This window comes from Anabas testudineus, chromosome 2 (genome assembly GCF_900324465.2).
Source record: "Anabas testudineus chromosome 2, fAnaTes1.2, whole genome shotgun sequence".
Taxonomy (NCBI): Eukaryota; Metazoa; Chordata; class Actinopteri; order Anabantiformes; family Anabantidae; genus Anabas; species Anabas testudineus.
The window spans coordinates 21275560-21294025 of record NC_046611.1 but is presented as its reverse complement, the minus strand read 5'-3'; the positions used below and the strand labels follow the sequence as shown (position 1 = coordinate 21294025).

General features: G+C 40.4%; 1 protein-coding gene across 1 annotated transcript in view; it reads left to right on the top strand.

Moving 5' to 3' along the window:
• The window catches only part of pou6f2 (POU class 6 homeobox 2), a 64014-nt gene that overhangs the window by 18120 nt on the left and 27428 nt on the right, over positions 1 to 18466 (top strand). The window contains exon 4 of the mRNA XM_026363857.1: positions 3922 to 4141. Coding sequence (XP_026219642.1) covers positions 3922 to 4141 — 220 coding nt within the window. The remainder of the gene's footprint in view (positions 1 to 3921; positions 4142 to 18466) is intronic.

Genomic DNA, 18466 nt, shown 5'->3' with positions numbered 1-18466 from the left:
CTTGAATACGATAGCTGGTCTGTTAACTTAATTTAAGATCTTAACACTTGCTGCTTTTTTCTTAAATTTACAGCCTTGCATTTAGCTCACTTGATGACCGCTGAGGAACGTGCACAGTATGCAAACACAGAGAAGTTGTGCTCCTTTGCAGTGATAATAAGAGTACTATTAAGGTTTTTGCATGGCAGACTGCTGAGTGATGAGGGTAACAAAAAACATAAAACACACTCACTGAAGGCTAGACTGGGAATCCTTTGCAGCTAAAATGTAAAATTGTAATGTATTTTGTCATCACACATCATCTTCAAATGTAATTGAGTTGTGGCACTAATGAGCTGACAATACAGGCCTTGTCAAAACAAGCAGGGGAAAAAGAGCCTGAGCCTGCAGCCCCGTTAATAGCTCAATCAGGCATTGTCTGTCTATCTGATTGAATTTATTGGCCTGGTGGCCCTGTGATGTTTAATGAACATCTAGCTCATTAGTGTTGCTCAATGTCACTGCTCAACACACACATACACAGAGCATCAGGTTTCCTCCACCCTCCTTAATAAGGCCATTCTCCCTGCACTCAGTGTTACTCAATGACAGTCAATCCTCATCAAGATAAACAAAAGGGAAACATGAGAGGACGCGAGCTGTTCAGTTTTGTCAGGCAGGTTTGCAGAGTGAGAAATCCCCAGAGAAAGAGTCCGTCTGCTGCAAGTGCAGATAAAGAATGAGCTTAATTAAAAGCACTTTCCTGATTACACATCCCCTCACTGGTCAAAGCCCCTGTTTTGGTAATAGATAAGAAATCAACACAAAAGGCAGAGCATCGTGAACTGGCAGCAGTTAGAGTCTGAGCCTCAGCAGGCAGCTCTCAACAGTCACCATCTAATATATTAATGCTGTCAGTACAGTCTCTGTGAAGCTAACACTTTTCAGAAACAAAGGCGCTCCGCATGCCATACCCAATTCTCTTGTTCCAGGATCAATATGTTTTGATAGATTCTCGCTCCAGAGCCGGATATTGTTCGAACAACCATTATCCGATGGTAGTTTACCCAACATGAATCCACCTTCCTTCTGTTTCCCACTCGCAGTTAGGATGACAAAAGTCTGCTATCTGGGTGATTATGGGCAATTTCTCAGTGCCAGAGCTGCCAAGCAGATAGAAAGGCCTATTCTCCCCTGATGGGCAGAGAGGCTGGGTACCATATCCAGTCCTGAGTGGGGCAGCTTCCCCATCCAGAGCTGAACACACACCCAGTTTTGTGCATCTGTGTGGCCCCTAGGAGACCACTTCTCAACACTCAGCTGTCAGGCCTGCCAACCACTGTACAGCAGCTTTCCAGCAACACCTATAAGGAGAGGAGGAGTGAGAGTATCAGACGAAAAGGCAGATGATATCAAGAAGAGCTATGCTGGGTATTCTCATAATAAAAGCCTGTTGTGTGGCTGCAGAGATGAGCTAATTATGTTCACACTAAATTTATTCTTATTTCAGATTTTGCATCTATAGTGTTCACACCTCAGATTAAATTGACGATCAGTCGTAAACAGGCACAACAAACAGCCTAAAGGCCAACAGCTCACTGCTTTAACAAAAATCTCTCTCTGCAGCTGCCTGCGTGTCAAACAGCTGCCCGCGTCTCCAAAGCTGCCTGTAATGATAAATAAATCAGGGCTACATCTGATAATTGTAGAATTGTCTTTTAATGTTATTCCCTTCTATGTGAGGCTGTCTTTGCTGTCAAGCTTGGCAATCTCATTTTGTTTGACACAGAGATGAAATGTTCAAAGAGCGTCTTTGATAATATGCTGCTTCGATTCAAGATTAAATTTAGTTTAAAATGCGAGATTAAACATATGTCATTCGCAGCTAACAAATGCATCGCCTTTGTTGTCGTCCTTTGAGGATTCTTTGAGCTCCTGGATTATTCATTCATTTTTTAAAGTTAATGGCAAATGTCATTTTGAATGCTCTCAGAAGCATCAGATATTGTCATTTGTTATGCACTGCTGTTGTGTATCAAAGCAAATGTTGAGAAAAAGGAATCCTATACAATATGTGTGATTACTCCTGTCAGCCACTATCACCTCCCAGTACTTTTTTATTCCATTAGCACAAGCTTAGAAACACAAGCAGGTATTCATTTTTCTTTCAGAGGAGATATTTCACCTAAGATCTCTTTGTGCTTGGTGGCTTAAAACCCACGAGACCTTGTACCTCTTAAACTGTGATCACATGTGTGTCGGAGTGGGCGCAGGCGTTCTGCACCATGCAGGGTTATCACAGTGACATGCCTGTCACCTAGGAGCACCAGGCCTGGGAGTATAGTGGGCTCTTCACACCAGTCAGCCCGCCCCGCATCCTGTGCAAGCTGCAGACACACCATGCAAAACAGAAGCAGATAGCTGACAATTGGAGTTAAAGGCTTGTGAACCTAAGTCACAGTGGAGGAGTCACCACAGTGTTGCATGGCTTACCTACATGTAGGAATGTCTAAAGGCTGCTTTACTGTGGACACAACACAAGCTGACAATGTACTTTTATTATTTTATCCCAAACAATTCAATTCAGTGCTTGAACAGTAATGCTGTGGATTTTCATTGCACCATCTTCAGTATCTCCTGTCTCATACCTCCTGTGTAAATTCAGTTTGGCATGCTCGAATGCTGACATGATTTAAAAAAGGTTTTATAAGAATGAATGAAATTCAAGATGTCATTGCCTGTGTTTTCATGGAAATTTCAGCCATGGTACAAAGCTCTCGATGAAAAATGTGTGGGTACATTTCCAAACCCACTTCCTCAGAAAATACATTTGAAGAGATCTTCTACTGTGCAGAATATCTCAGAGCGATACTTCTGATAACATATCTTTTCCTGAGTATGACTGCACAGATTCCACTTAACTAATATGAATGAATAGATACATGAAGAGACGAGAGTGATGTGTTATATCCCTCATCAAAAGAGTAAAGTACAGATAGTTTTTTTAAGTGTATTTCAGGCACATTCTTGTGGTAGCAGGGATTTGTTCAATGAGATGAAACGTGCATCACTCGTCTCATCTGATTACTCACTCATCTCTGTGAAAGAGAAATTCTCAGCTCTTTCACAAAGATTGGATTTGATCTCTTTCATTACTAACGACACTGTGTTTTGACTGTCACAGAATTCAGCTGCAAAACAACTGTATTCATCAAAACACACTGATTAGTGGTACAGGCAAGTTGGTGACATCTGCTTCATTGTCTCAATTGAAAAGACGTGAAGTAGTGTTAAATGTGATGTCCTCGTTTTGTATTTAACTTCTATATAACAAGTATTCTGCAGCATGCAATAATTCTGTGTTATGATATATCAACTACAGAGAAGTTATCGTTCTCCCAATGTTATAGGTCTTTCAATAAATTACTCTGAGAACACACTGAGCAAAAGTACTGAATAATTATTATAATTAATCAATATTTTATTCATTTTCCCTACAGTTATATTCGACACTACTGGAATGTGTCCTTAATAAGTGAAATAGGTTTTGACTATATTGCCCAATGCTACAGTACATTACTACTGTGTAGTAATAGATGATGCTGAGATGATTAGTTGTCTGTGTTCTAAAGAGAAAAGCACACTTTTACTTACTTTAATTTCATACATCATTAAAAATAATGTTTTCTGATTACAGACACTTTAAACTGGAACGTTACTTTGCATACTTGAAAGCAGAGTGTGTGTGTTTATTGTTAGCTATTTTAAGCAATTGGAAGTAACAATTTAATTTACAAAAAAATACATTGAATCACTAACAGCTAAACAAATTTCCGCCATTAATAAAAGGTGTGTGTGTGTGTGTGTGTGTGTGTGTGTGTGTGTGTGTGTGTGTGTGTGTGTGTGTGTGTGTGTGTGTGTGTATGTGTGTGTGTTCTGTAGTCTCTACTGGTGGCACAGCAGCTGGCCAACGCAGTAGGTGGCGTGATGTCTGGAGCAGCGCCAGGCATGAACCAGCCCATCCTCATCCCCTTCAATGCAGGCGGACACTTGGGCGGGCAGCAGGGCCTAGTCCTCTCCCTGCCCACGGCCAACATCCAGAGCCTGGTGGCTGCTGCTGCTGCAGGGGGCATCATGACGCTCCCCCTCCAGAACCTGCAAGGTAAGAAAGAGGGCCAAATGGACATGGCTACAGAACCAAAACTCCTTTGTTTGACTCACCGGGGTTTACGTGACATCTCTGGAACAAGGTCTTCATGATGATTCATAGAACATGAGACTCTAGGAACTATTAATAATAAGTACAACTATAGTTTGTTATACGTCCGTGTACTGACATAGAGAATGTTTTTTCTTTAATAAAATGCTTTACAAAGCTTCTGCCCAGGTCAGAATCCTTCAGGGTTTTGCATCCCAAAAAGCTGCTATCCTCAACTTGCCCAGAGGAGCAGCCATATTAATTACAGGTCAACGTTTTGCAGTGCAGCACACAAGCACTTTATGCCTCTTTCCTGTGCATATGAGTGCACTGTACTTCACTTTTTTATCTTTTTTCCACCTCATCTGTCCATCCACATGGCTGTACTTATCTTTGTCTTTTAAACTTTAATGCCCAAGTGTTCTCTTTTGATCATAGTTGTAAATGGTTTTCATTTTAATGTTTAAAACATTGTCTCTTTTATACCATAAGGTTTAGAGATGGATGGGGAAACCGACAGTCATAAATCTTGGATGAGAGAGCTGCACTAATGTAAAAAGATGCCAGGCTACATGTAAAGCAGTGTGTTTTTAGGATGGAGATTACAATAATGCCAGTGCAGCACAAAGTGCAGGGTAGGCTCCCTTCATGTGGGGAAATGGATGGACAGATGCCCTGAGTGAGGAAATGTGGAGGTAGAAGCCTAATGGACACAAACATGCATAAATAACAGCAGCCATCGCTGTGGGCAGAGCTTTTAATAAACCTGCATCTATCCAGCGAGCCCTTCAATGTATCCGTCAGCGGTGGACGATAATGGGCCCAGCAGGCCCATCTGACTCACACTTCAACAGATCTTCTTCCTGCTGTATGAAGGACAACCCAGAGGCTTCGGTGATCTGATGAACTGATCAACACACATTGTCAGGGTGTCAGAACACCAAAACAAACACCTCTCAGTCATCCTTATTGTTCACTGCCAAACAAACCAACAGACAGTCTGGAATCCAATGTCCTGATAAAATTCCCCATCCATAAGAGATAGCAGGAAAAAAACTGTTGTGGAGAAATGCCTCTGTGGCAGATCTTTTTTTAAGCATGTGGACTGACAGACTGCCTGTTCGCACGTCCTCTTATCTGAAGGGGATGCATTGAAGGGACCTCCATGGAGAGAAAGTGACACAAGTCACGAGTGAAGCTAAATGTCTTGACTGTGTCCGGACCCCTCTGGCCACACGGCGCTCCTCCACTCTCCCCTGTCTGAGTTCATCACAGCTCCGCTGAATGAGGCCTGCTGGCACAGCACCTCTGTCAGACAACTGCGACTCTGGCCTCTGCCCCCACATCCCCCTCACTTCTCCTCCCAGCCCCTCTGGGTCTCTAGGCCTGATTAATCACACATATAATACAGCGCTGCGCCGTCGCCAGGGAGCAGTCAGCTCATTTCACGACCTCAGGAGCAAGTGTGCTTTACAGCACTCACGCTGCTACCTAATTAGTGTCAGATCAGACACAAGACAACTGTGAGGCCCAGTAATGAGACTCCAGGAGGAGCCCAGCCAATGGCTGTATTTAAATGTAATGAGGCGGCTAATGACCAACTAATAAGGCTGTTTGTCTTGGGGAATGGGTGGTTGAGGGCGGAGGAATTGTGTACTTAACTTGAGAGTCAGCATGCTTGTAGTCTCATAAACTGCATTTACTGTAACAGTGAAGTTTGGACCAGAAACAAAGTGACAGAGGATGCTGCTTCCGGAAATTTTTTCTGTGTGTGTGTGTGTGTGTGAGAGAAAGACAGGCAGACAGACAGACACAACAGAGCTCTTTTTCTGTACACAGACTGTCTAAATTTAAAACAGCACGTGGTGGATTACTAGTTTCGGTTTTAGTCGGACTTTGAGCAGGCTGGAAAACGAGGAAGATTTGTTGTTATTATTGCTTATTTCATTCTGCCTCTCCTCTCTGCTACAATACTTTTTCTTTCTGCAACCTTTTGTCCTGGACATGTGCTGTTGTAAAACGCTGCTTAGAAACCTGGATATGTGTATAAACGGTAGAAAGATCTATGTTCTCCAGGAGAAATCTACCTGAGAAAATAATAAAAAAAGGTTTCTCTAATCCTCTACCCCAATTAAAGAACACAGTTAATAATGACCAACTGTCGCCTGGTGTATGTAAACGCACAGCTTTTAGTCAAAACTAAATTAAATGAAAAGACTAAATTAGAACAAACATCATCATCATTGACCACATGTTTTGATTATGCTAATCTAAAAGCGAATGTTGACAGAAGGGAACTGGCTGCACTGCTCTGAGCTTTAGAAGGCTCTCAGCTCTCACAGACTGTGATGAATAACTATCACTGTAATGGGGTTGTGCTTTAAACTTGGAGCAGTTGCTTAAATAAAACCAAGCAGCATCTTGTGGCAGACTCAGTAAACACAGGCACCAGTGTAACTGGTTATTTGTCAGAATGATTTATGCCTGCAAACATGCAGTAAAAACAAATTCCCAATGAAACTAAACAAGGGAGAAAGTTATCTTTTGTGACAGAGTGCACACAATTCTAGCTGACTTCACAGAGGCAAAAACTAGGTTGGGTCATGCTAGAGGTCTGTAAATATGACGGCTCATATGAATAAAAAATCATATATCATCTTATCCGTTTTAATACAAGTATGCGAGACTGGAGCAGACAAAGCAACTACAGTTTTGTTTTGTTAGGTATTGTGCTGATTTTCTGCTGTATTTTTAATAGGTTTTTATTTCATGTGATTTTATAACAAGCAAAGCATGATTACCATACTTGTAAAACTAGTCGTATCAAAGCACTGTACATGTAATGCTCAATGGGAGGAAGCTGAACAAAGTCTCATCTGTCTACTCCTCTTCTCTATGACTCACTCAAAGGTAATGCAAGAAGCTAGTTTACTGGAGCTCTTTCATATTAATAAGCATATCCCATCTCATTTGCTCTCAGCAGAAAGCCAGGCAGCGCAACACATCAGAGAGCTGAGTTTTAATGGTGAGGTGAGAGCATTGTTCCTCTGTACTCATCCACAGGAAACACAAAACAGCACTCAAGCTTTCTGATAAAGGTCGGCATCCCACTCACCTGCAGTAATGAGACCCGGCGTCAGTGCCAATCAAAGGCATGTCTGCCGTTTTGATGAAAACGCTCAGCGGTGTCGTTTGCAGGTTGCGGGTGTCGGCATGATACAAATTAAGGAAATCACTCTGCTCATTACACCACCAAAGGCTGGGCTCCTGGGGGAAGAGCCAAATGTTTCCACACTAGTTAGACATGTCAGACTACATCTCTTCTGCCTCAGCTGACTGCTGCTCCTTTAAGAGGTTAGCTCACCGGGCTGAGCCGCTGACTTAACTTCTTTCTGCTCTGGGAATGGCTCTATGTCCCTTTACCTGTTACATTATCAAATCTAGAGGAATTCAAACATCCTTTTTGGGCTTGTTATAGCCTCACCAGTTGCTCATTGTGGGCTTCTTTTTCTCATGTGTGTATTTGTTGAATCGTTTTGGGATAAAAAAAGAAATAAGCTATTGTTTGTGTGCACATTCAGTCACTGGAAGAGAACATTAAGTGGACCCAGTGCAAGCAGTCCATATTTCCTCACATCATCATCATGCCATTTTAACACAATGGAGAACAAAACCTATCCTTTCTCCCTTATCGCTGTCTAATTTGAAGTGTTCTCAAGCACTATCTATTCCACGTCGTCCTTTAATGATTTAACTTTGCTGTGGTTGTAAGATGACTCGCAGGGGAGAGAGCCGCATTAAATAAATAACAGTGATAAAATGTAGACCTCATACATTTCAAAGCTAATGCAACTAGCGGTGCAATAGGAGCAGCTGCACACAGTCCTGGAGCGGTAATTTGATTGATTTGTTGTGACAGCAGCCAAATAATTGAGAGTGAGAGGTGCTGCTGGAGATGAAGCACAGGCAGAAGCAGGTTCTCCAGGCAGTCCCAGCAGATATGGCACCCGGGTTCTCATCTCTGCTATTGATATCAGCCAGTGGTTTATTGTTTGTCTTCAGTAAGCAGCTTGGAAACGTGTGGGGTTACTGCCTTTGTGACAGTAAGAGAAAAAAAAAATCACCAATCAAAATGTACGGAGAAGCAATGAGAGGGTTAGAATCAAACACAAATTTACACTCGGGCTGATGCTCAGCTTTACTGTACGTATGAACACGCAGACAAACTCCCATGAGACTTATGATTTATACTCTGATGTCTCTTTTGAAGCTGCGATGTCAGTAAATTTTACCCTCTGGTGTTTCACTTGTTGCAGACATACTAATGATGAATTCAAGTTACACATATTTCATAACTGCACAAAAATAATGATCCGCTGTATATAAAGTATGATTTGTTTTTTTAATACATGTCTCTCCAGATATTTTTATGTTTTCTGATAAGAAACAGTAGTGCTGTTTGTCTTAACCTGCTGGCTCTTGATTCATGCTTTGTTTCTGTGCATGGTGGCAGTGCCACTCTGGCTCAGCCATGCCACAGGACAGCATGCTGCCACAGCCTGAAATAGAACGAAAGCAAAGAAAAGGGGGGAGGATGAGCCTTTATGGCCATGTGGAGGAGGACAATAATATTGTTAATCAGATGTGGCTGTGCCTGCTCCTCCACAGCAAACCCTGACATCTGCCCTCACTGGTAAACACTGAGGGAGGCTTTTTGCAAACCTCCTGCCATAAACACACACACTCTACAAGGCAGTCTATCCACATTACACACTGTACATGTACCTGTCTGCACTGTAATGCAGAGAGCAAATGCATGCGTTTAAATGCATATTAAAATGCATGTTAAAGTAGAATTGTTCGTTATTAGAAGAGGGTCCATTTCTGAATTAGGAGTTTTTATTCCTACGTGATAAAATTTAAAATTAGCTTCCAGTTATATGAATAATTACAAACATTCTGCAGCTCTTCGTGTCTATTTAATCAAATAAACACTTTATTAACATTAGCAGTAGTAGTTGTTATGTGTATAATTAATAACACCTCAATAATCTGAACCTGTTATAAAATCTCCTGCACAGTGATATCCTCAATAAATATTTAGTATTTGACATAATTGCATATATTGATTAGTTGTCCCAAACAATTAAGCACAATCAATAGAGTTCATCTTTTCATCGTCACACAATCGGCCCATTGTTCATTTTAAAAAGACCTGTCGATTACAATCTGAGCTTTCATTAAATAAGGGGCTACTGAAAATAACATACGTTACAGTACATATTACTTTATTGTTTCCATGAAAACACGTTTCATGTAAAATGCTTCCAGTAAATACCTTGACCACTTGGCCCTGGAGTTGTTTTGTAGAAATTACATCTCACATTTCCCCCTCCCTTTTCCAGCCAGACTGTTTCCAAAAGATTTGCTAAAGGTCTGCCATATTGCTGAGGTGCATTTCAGAAGCTTTCAGCAACAATCTGTAGCCAAGCATTTTAAATGAAAATTGATTTGTGATTTACATGGTCAGTGAGGGGAAAATGAACTTATGAAATGTTGTAAATGAAATATTAGACAAGGTGCAGTGGGAGAGAGCAGACAGAGATGGTAATCTTGTGGAACTGGAATTCCCGCCTGGCAGAACTGGGTGACATTTTACATTTATCTGTGTTCTGCATGAGTTGTAATGTTAATGGTAATTTTATGGGACTGAACTGGAATGAAAATGGTCTTATCACTGATTGCTTCAAATGTGGAATTGTGTAAAGTAGCACAGCTGCATCCTTTATTTCCCATTCCCCAGTAACGTGAGTTAATGCATGATGTGTTCTCTAAGGTTGAATGTGTGTATTCAGCCTGTTTTTATCAGTCTCTTTCACTAAGAGTGCTTTATATCACAGACTTTAGCCACAGGAAGAAATACACAGTATATGCTGTATTTTCAGATGCGAATATTCAGCAGTTTTTTTGTTTGTTTTTTTTGTTAATGGGTCTTTTTTTAAATGATTTAATGTGATGTTAATGGTCATTTCCTCACATTATGTTGTTGTCTTGAGAAGTAATAATCAACATGATGTACAGTAAATGTGTTATGTTACTGTTCTATTTACAACACAATTTGATATTTCCGAGATAACTGTGTATAACGTTATAATGTAAACTAACATATTATCAATAAGTATCTATCATGAACTTAATAATACAAGCAAATCAGTGTAGCATTACGCTCTGATCAATACTACTTACACTCAGCCCAGATGTTCTAATTTTGATCAATACCTTGTGCAGTGAACATTTCCTATTCCCACTCTGGCCGCGTACAACATGTATGGATTTTCATAGAGCTCACTCTTCCATGTTTGAAAAAGCAAAGACCCAAAGAAGTGAGAAGAATAAACAAAGTGATGCTGCAGCAGCAGAGAGAGGCTGTGGGAGTCTGGGACCCAGTCTGGATCACTCAGAGGTCACTTTTAAACAGGCCTCTCCAGTTCCCCATGTGTGAAACCAAAGAGTCTGTGGTGACATTTGTCAGCAGATGGTATGGAACCAAATCCTCCTCCAGTGGGGACGTCTTAGCCGCTGCTAAAAGCTATCTGTGGTTACTAATTGCTGACCAGGGCCTAATTACCTTAATTAATGGCAGAGGTATCTGGGGGCCAGATTTGTGAACGCTTTTAACAGTATCAGTGCAGCTTAAAAGGTCCCACAGGATGCCTGAGGAGCGTGTCAGTCCCGTGGGGGCTATTTCTGGACTAACTGCAGACACATCACAGATGGATCCTGTGGCATCAGTATGGGACGGCACATTTCGAGAGAGATACAGAGTCTGTTACTTACAGATCATACAAAAACCTCACTAAGTACATCAGAGCTTGGATAAAAAAGGGGCTTTTCGTGCTTTCCTTTTTGCACATATTTTCTACTTTCATACACACAAGCCCCGTTTCCTGAATTACACTGTCGTAATTCACAATGACAAAGTAGACTTAGCACCTTTTTCCACAGACCATGGGGGATTTTGTTCAGTGAGCTCTCACTGTGAAATTAGGCCTGGTACTTTCATTTTCCAGCTGCAGTGAAATGGTTAAAAGACACAGATCAGCCAGTATGAAAATAGAACTGATTCAACAAAATCTGCTGCTTCCCCTTGCTTGCTCCTCACCCATCTAGCAAAAAAAAACCCTCCCCTCTATTCTCCCACTTCCGACCCCCCGTTTTTTTATTTTTTTTTTTTCCTACTATCCCATCTTCACCCCCTCCCCCAGCCCCGTCAGCCACCTTGTCCGCATCTGAAGAAGGCTTGTAAGTTTCAGGTGCATACATTTCTTTTGATGATATATTGTCCCGGTGCAGAATTTCATTTACTGCCGCTGCCCTTTGCTGAACCTGTTGCTAGTCAGTGAGCACGATAAGCGTATAAGTAGCATGCTACTTCATTCATCATACATCGTTCTGGGCTCTCAAATATCTCATATACGATTCAGGAAGAAACTACTAAACCGGCACAAAGCATCCCACCAGGATCAGCTGAGGTTCCATTAAACGCTGTGTACAAAATAGAGCACACTTGGTACTTGTAATCAAATACACATTTTCAGTGTACATTGACAAAACATTAGCCTTCATTTCATGGTGTACACATTGTTTATGTAGCATAGAGGGGGAATGTATCTCAAGTGCAATGCTCATGTAGTACATAATTCCATTCACATTGCATTTTGAATGCATGCATTTTGAAATCTGTTTTTCCCTCAATCATAGTGGCTGCTCTGTGTTGTATTAAACAGCATTAATAATCACAAGAGGCTCAGTGTCACTCAGAAGTCTCCACATCACTAAGGCAGACAGTGTTGTGCTGCTGGGCATGTTGTGCTGTGTGAAAGTGCTTACACGCTCCCTCAGACAACCAAAGGGAATAATTAAAGACAGAAGATGGAGGCAGAAGAATGGAAAGCAAATCCCATTGTTTGGGGTTATTTCATCCCACTGAATTTCTTTTTCTCACTTTCTTTCTCGCTCTTCTCACATTCTTCCCCAAATGTACTGTGGGTATGTGGCACGCTATCAAAAGGATATGTAAGCGGAGCAGCACAGAACAAAAGCCCTGTGATGTCCTCCTCATACCCACATTGTCTTTTGATTATTCTACAATAATTTTATATCTGTATACGTTGGGAAGGAAGGGAAGGCTTAATAACCCCATAATATACAATACTGTAGCTGCTTAGAAACCACAACATAAGATGTGAAAACAAGCTTGCTTACGCTTCATTTGTTCTCGTTTTCTATGATGGCGTAATTCCTTCAAGCCCTCAATATCCAGGTTGTTACCAAAATAATCCACAATGAAATTCAAATTTAAGGTGAACTAGACTATTAGGGTAACTCTACTGCACTCTATTTCTAGAGCAGTAAATGTAGCCCCTCAATCTCTTTCAGCTTTTACTGTCAGTCAGAGAGCACTCAGTCATCTCCGTGCATCAGGCCCGCAATATTGATTTTTCCACCCAGTGAAACAGCCGCATGAACATAAATTTTGCATGAGGCTTTTACTCGCGGCCTCCGCTTTGGTCTGACGACACATGATGGAACCATGAACACGCTGTAATAACCCAGACTGTCCTGCCAGGCAGACAGACTCCTTTTTAAAAGAAAGCAGGGATATTATATATAACAGTATAGGCTACTATTGTAAAAGAATTTTCTTCAACAAAACTATGAGAAATTCAGATTGTGTATTTCTGTATTAAGGTGCTAAAGATTTTCTATTCTGGAGCCTGATTGGAACAGAAGTGCACCAACTAATTTTGCTGATTAGCAACTAATAGACTTACTTTCTTGTGTAGTTTTCAGTTGAATGGAGGTTTTTATTCTTCCTTATGAATTGTTTGACACAAGAGGTCAATAATAAAGGCAGAAAGTAGCAACAGTCAAAACATAAATCCTTATACTTTATCTGAAAGGAATGAAATATAATGAAAGAAAACTAGATCTTACTTTGCTTGGGACCTTTTGGAACTTTCTCAAGGGCCCCTGGAGGTCCCTGGACCACACTTTAGAAATCAATAACCGAGCGCAAGCAACACCAAAAGTGCAACATTATCGAGTACACAGGGATTTTCTTGTGTGTCTAACATCTCCATGGAGAGGATTTGATTCTTTGAAATGCTTCCCCCAGAGTGAGAATTCTACAACACAGCTTGATATTGCCTTGCATCACAAAGTGAACGCATTATCTCTGGATCCCTACAAGCCATGTGGTTTACTCTGTAAAATCCTGTGGCTACACGACTCCACTCAAATCTTAACTGTCTTTATTTCTTTTCTTTTTTTCTATTTTTGTGCTCCTTGCGTTTTTTCTGCAGCAGGGCTGAAACACAGATATTGCCTGCTGTGGCTCTGAGTAATATTTTTGTTCAGTAGTTCATTTAATGTCTAATTTTACCCATATTTATTACTCCATTGTCAAAGCAGGAGGCTGTTCTTCAGTCCCTTATCATGATTACCAGTTATGTGATTCCACTAGTAAAAAGTTAATAGCACAAACACTGTTGTGTGCACAAAATCTGAACATATGCTGAGACTTTGTGTTTATTTTTGTGTGTGTGTGTGTGTGTGTGTGTGTGTACCTTCAACTCTCTAAATATGTGTAACTAGAAATAGATCAGCTAATTACTGAAGTGATGACATGATTAGCAGTTTTTCTTACTCCGATTTAAGTACATATGTCTTGTGTATTTCACATCATGTAAATTTATACCTAATACAACAGCTTTAGTTACTGTACAGATTGAGATTTTATACACTAACAGTTGCAAAAAATGACATTATAGCTGCACATTAATAAAGTACAACAGTAAAGTGCTACTTATACATGAATGAGAATACAAAAATATACTACAGTTTATACTACAGTTTGCCATTTTCAGTGTAAATTGAGTATTTTTAATATAGCTGTCCTCCCCTTTTTACTTGAGTAAACTATTGTAACACTCCAACGTTGGCAGTTAACTATAGTTCACTGATACAGTACCTACTTTAAGTTGCTGATAAATTATTTTTGTCATCTGTGAAACAAATGTCTAATGTTACACCTCCAATTCCAAAGACATTTCTTGTTTTTAATTTGTTCATGTCTGTTTTAAGGAGTCGATCTTGCAAATCGATCATTAATGAAATTTGTGTTAGTGTTGTGACACAGACAAGTGAACTAAAGAAATGAGTACAGACAATGTGATGTTATCCACTTCATCAGTGTGCGAGTGCTCCAATCTAATCCACAGAGAAAAAATGACCTTCCTTTGACCACCTTCATAATTACCAGATCTCATAGAGTCTAAATCTCCTTACCTCCAGTGGAGTAATTATCAGTGTGACTCACTGAAAAGGCAATTGAGACAGTGGTTTATGGACTCCCATAGCAGAACGTGATGCAGAGCTGTAATGGGGAGCTTGTTTGTCCCCTCTCACCTTTCATGTTAGAGAACGACAGTTGTGTTTAGACTAGTGCCGTTCCTAAAAGTAAAGGGTGGATCACATTGCACAGTTTCATTACCTCCTGACAGCCTTTTGTGCAGTTTCTGTTCAGCTCTTAATTTACGGCACTCCCAAATAATGGCAAAGACATTCAGACAGTGCTGCAGCAGTTAAGGATGATGTGAGCTGTGCTCTGTTACATTATGTATCTGAGCTGATTTTTGATTAGCGCTGTTGAAAATATTTATATACCCTTTTTTGTTTATGCCTACATACATCAATAGGTGCTTTTGTATTTTAATAGTGACAGTATTACATGAAACAAATAAGTTAAGCATCTTTTAGGTTCTTCACACATTACACACACACTGTACATTTGTTTTTTTTTGTTTTGCATCAAAGACAACAACTTTAGGTTGAGTAGCAATATGGTAAACATGGGAAAAGTTTGACTGGCCTGACTCGAACTGTACACAAACATGCACACTCACAAACGATGTATAAGATAACTCATAGGGAATACTTGTAAACGCAGGTGTAGCCATTTGACATGAAAACAAGGTGTCGAACTTGATTCAGGCCCAGAGAGGAAAGTGCTGTAATAGGAGGGTTGGCAGAGAATATTGAGCTAGCAGTTGTAATGAGAGAGCAGCCTCCCCCCACACTCTTCAACCACACAGGAAACAAAAATAGCATTTTGTCTGACGAATGAGCCGGCTTTGACCTAGCCTTTCGACCCCTGACAATCAGTCTTGCCTCGTCCTCCAGTACTTCAAGAGCCGGGGCCGGGACAGTCAAAGATAACAGTTGATTTCTACTGTGGCACTAAAGCAAAAAAAAAAAAAAAAACGTCTCTGAAAGAGAGATGGCAGACGGAGGTTGGAGGCCTTAGACTTCTCAGCGCTGTGTTTCATAGTCCTCAAATGAATGTTGTTAAATGTTTAAAATGCCACAGTTCAGCTTGTATCTACCCGTATAACAGCCTGGCTTTTTGCTACTTACGGCTCGTTCCTCATTATGAACATTAACATAGGCGAGTTGTGACAACAGTGAAAGTGGGACCCTTGCTCTTACGCCCCTCAAGCATGATGACTAAGTGGAAGCGCTGCTTGCATCGCAGTCAGAGGACTAGTGAATATGAAACAACAAAGAGACAGTGTGAGATATAATGAGCACTATAGGATCCCGACACCCTTTTGCCCTCTCTCCATCATACAGTAAGTGAAGCTGCGGCTCTCATCCTCGGCATTGTGTCTGCTGGAGGAAGGAGCACAAACAATTAGCTGAGACAAGCCGTTTGGATTATGTGCTCAACCAAAGCAATCAGACAGCTGTGGTTAAAAGAATGAACTTCAAAATGCCAGTTGCCCAGTTAGAGGGGAAGGGAGGGTCAGTGGTCCTGACAGTCTTAACAAGATGACAGAATTTATAAAGCACTGCTGTTAAAGAATATAGTTACCTGCGGTGTAGCCCTTATAATAAGGCCACATGGGGCTTCTTCATATTCCCTCTGTATTTGTTTTCTTTTGCCTCATATTCTTTTGTTGTGCCTCTTGTTCCTCGGCGTAATGGTTGGCGCTGGAGGAAGTTCTCCAATCGTCTTTGATCTTCTCCTGGTTTCGATAATTTTTTGACAGAAATCTCATTTTACCCCCTTTTGTTTTCTCCGTCTTTGTTCGCTTTTATTCCATCTTTAAATAGGGCTCAACATTTTGTCGTGAAGTTGCAAAGGAAAAGAGCTGGTCCTGTCAGGGGCTCAGCGCTCGCTAGACAACTTGCCCCAACATTTCAAGTGAGAATTGGACTCTTGCCGTTTGCACAGATGATATATAATTCATGGTGGGGGTGTGAGAGAGGTGTCAATGTGTCAGGAGGTAGAAGAAATGTAAAAGTGTACTGTTTACTGGCCAAGAAACGCTGGCTTTCTTTTGCCGAGCTTGTGCAGCGTGAGGAAAGAGGAGGATGATCTGATCTTCATCAAATGTTCATCCGTGCCTGTCCTGGAGACGTAGTGACCACACTAATCAAAGACTTGTCTGCCCTGATGTTTTATTCATCTTTTATGAGACAACCGTAGTTAAATTATTTAAGTGCATTGATTCTGATGTATACAAGCTTTTGTAAGCCTGTGTTCACAACTGCTTTGCCGCACTATCACAAACACTCTTTTGAAGCAGCATTTGTTGTTCAGTGTCATTTTAATAGTTAACTGTGTTTATGTGGCACAGCTTTAAACCCTTTCTGATCATTTAAATTGTCGTGGGACGTCTTCACAACATCTTTGTCTACTAAATAAAGAATTTAAAATGTTATTTTATTGTGATGTGCGCTGGAGTGTCATTTGTTAAATGAACCAAATCTGTTTTAATACATTTAGATGGAGGAAGAGACATTTATTTCCTTTTCATTTCTTTCACAGATGAATGCCTGGCGATAAATAAAATGTTTCCACATTTATAACTATTTATAACTTTGAGTTATTTAAACATAAACTTGAATATTTTTAATTGCTGCATATCTTCTGCATGTTTTGTGACACTGTAACTCAACTTTAGTCCACAACTACAATTTAAAATACATTTGTACAAATTTCTTTCTGTAGCACAGTCAAATATCAACATACAGATCAGGTCCTCTCTGAGCCTCTATAATCTTTTAATCCATAGAAACATGTGTTATATGCCATCATGGTCACCAGTATTCATCATGAGTTAAGAGCTGTGTGTGGCTATAAAAGTCATGCATAGGAACAGTATATTCTAAAGTTGAAAGTTGTTTATTTTATGTCTTTTGCCTTTTGCATTTAGAGAAAACCTTTTTGTGTCACTGTTTACACAGGACTCCTGCTGCGTAGACTGTAGTTTCTTTTAAAGATTTTCAGGACTTTATGAGTGAAAAGACTTCCAAGATCCTTCTGCATCTGTGAACAGGTTTAAAAACTTTTCTATCCAACAAGTCTGAATGGAAACTCAGTTTGTCCTTTCTTCTATTTAAGCTGTGGAGGTCAGCTTAGTTGTTGTTTTTGAGCCCAATTCTTCACATATAGTATAAAACTCGATACCCTTAGTGGACACTATGTGTTGTCTATGTTGTGTTATGGATTTCTTCTGACATTCACACTCAATATGTGTGAACATATTGAAGAGCCAATGAATTCTGTATTCAGATGTTTTCCAGTGAACCGTGAAAAGTGCCGTGAAGTTGAGGTGCACCTGCACGGCGTTCACAGTAAAATAGATTAACATTTACCTTAAGTCATATTTCAGATGGACAGTGTAGGCCCACAGCAGTATTTGCATGCTGGTGCAGCTGCAGCCTAGTAGTAGTTCAGTCTGTTAACGTTTTTTTTTTTTTTTTAAACAGCATAAAAATTTATAAGCATTTAAATGTAGAAATGAGGTTCTAATGGCATGCCATTATTGGATCCAATTAGTTAATGGCGTTATTTCTGAACTCTTGCGGTGAAGATGGATGTGTCTTTCCTATGAGATTTTAAGCCATTAAACCAAAGATTCTGATATTCTCAGAGTGACAATGAAGACTTTTGGCTCCAGAGAGAGCAATTATATCAGCTAGGCTTGATAGCTTTGTCCTCCAACTAGCTAAATTAAATTCACTGACTCTATCATGCAGGCTAAAAACCCTGGAGGACCTTGTTGTGGCTCCATGCAATTTACATCTGTCTGTCACTATTCACCCTATGCATCCCAGATGTCCCACACCTTCTCCACCTATATGTATTTCTATCTAAGGTGTGAGCATATTCTTCAAATAATGAGGGCTTCTTGTTTATGTGCTGAAACACTTGTTGTT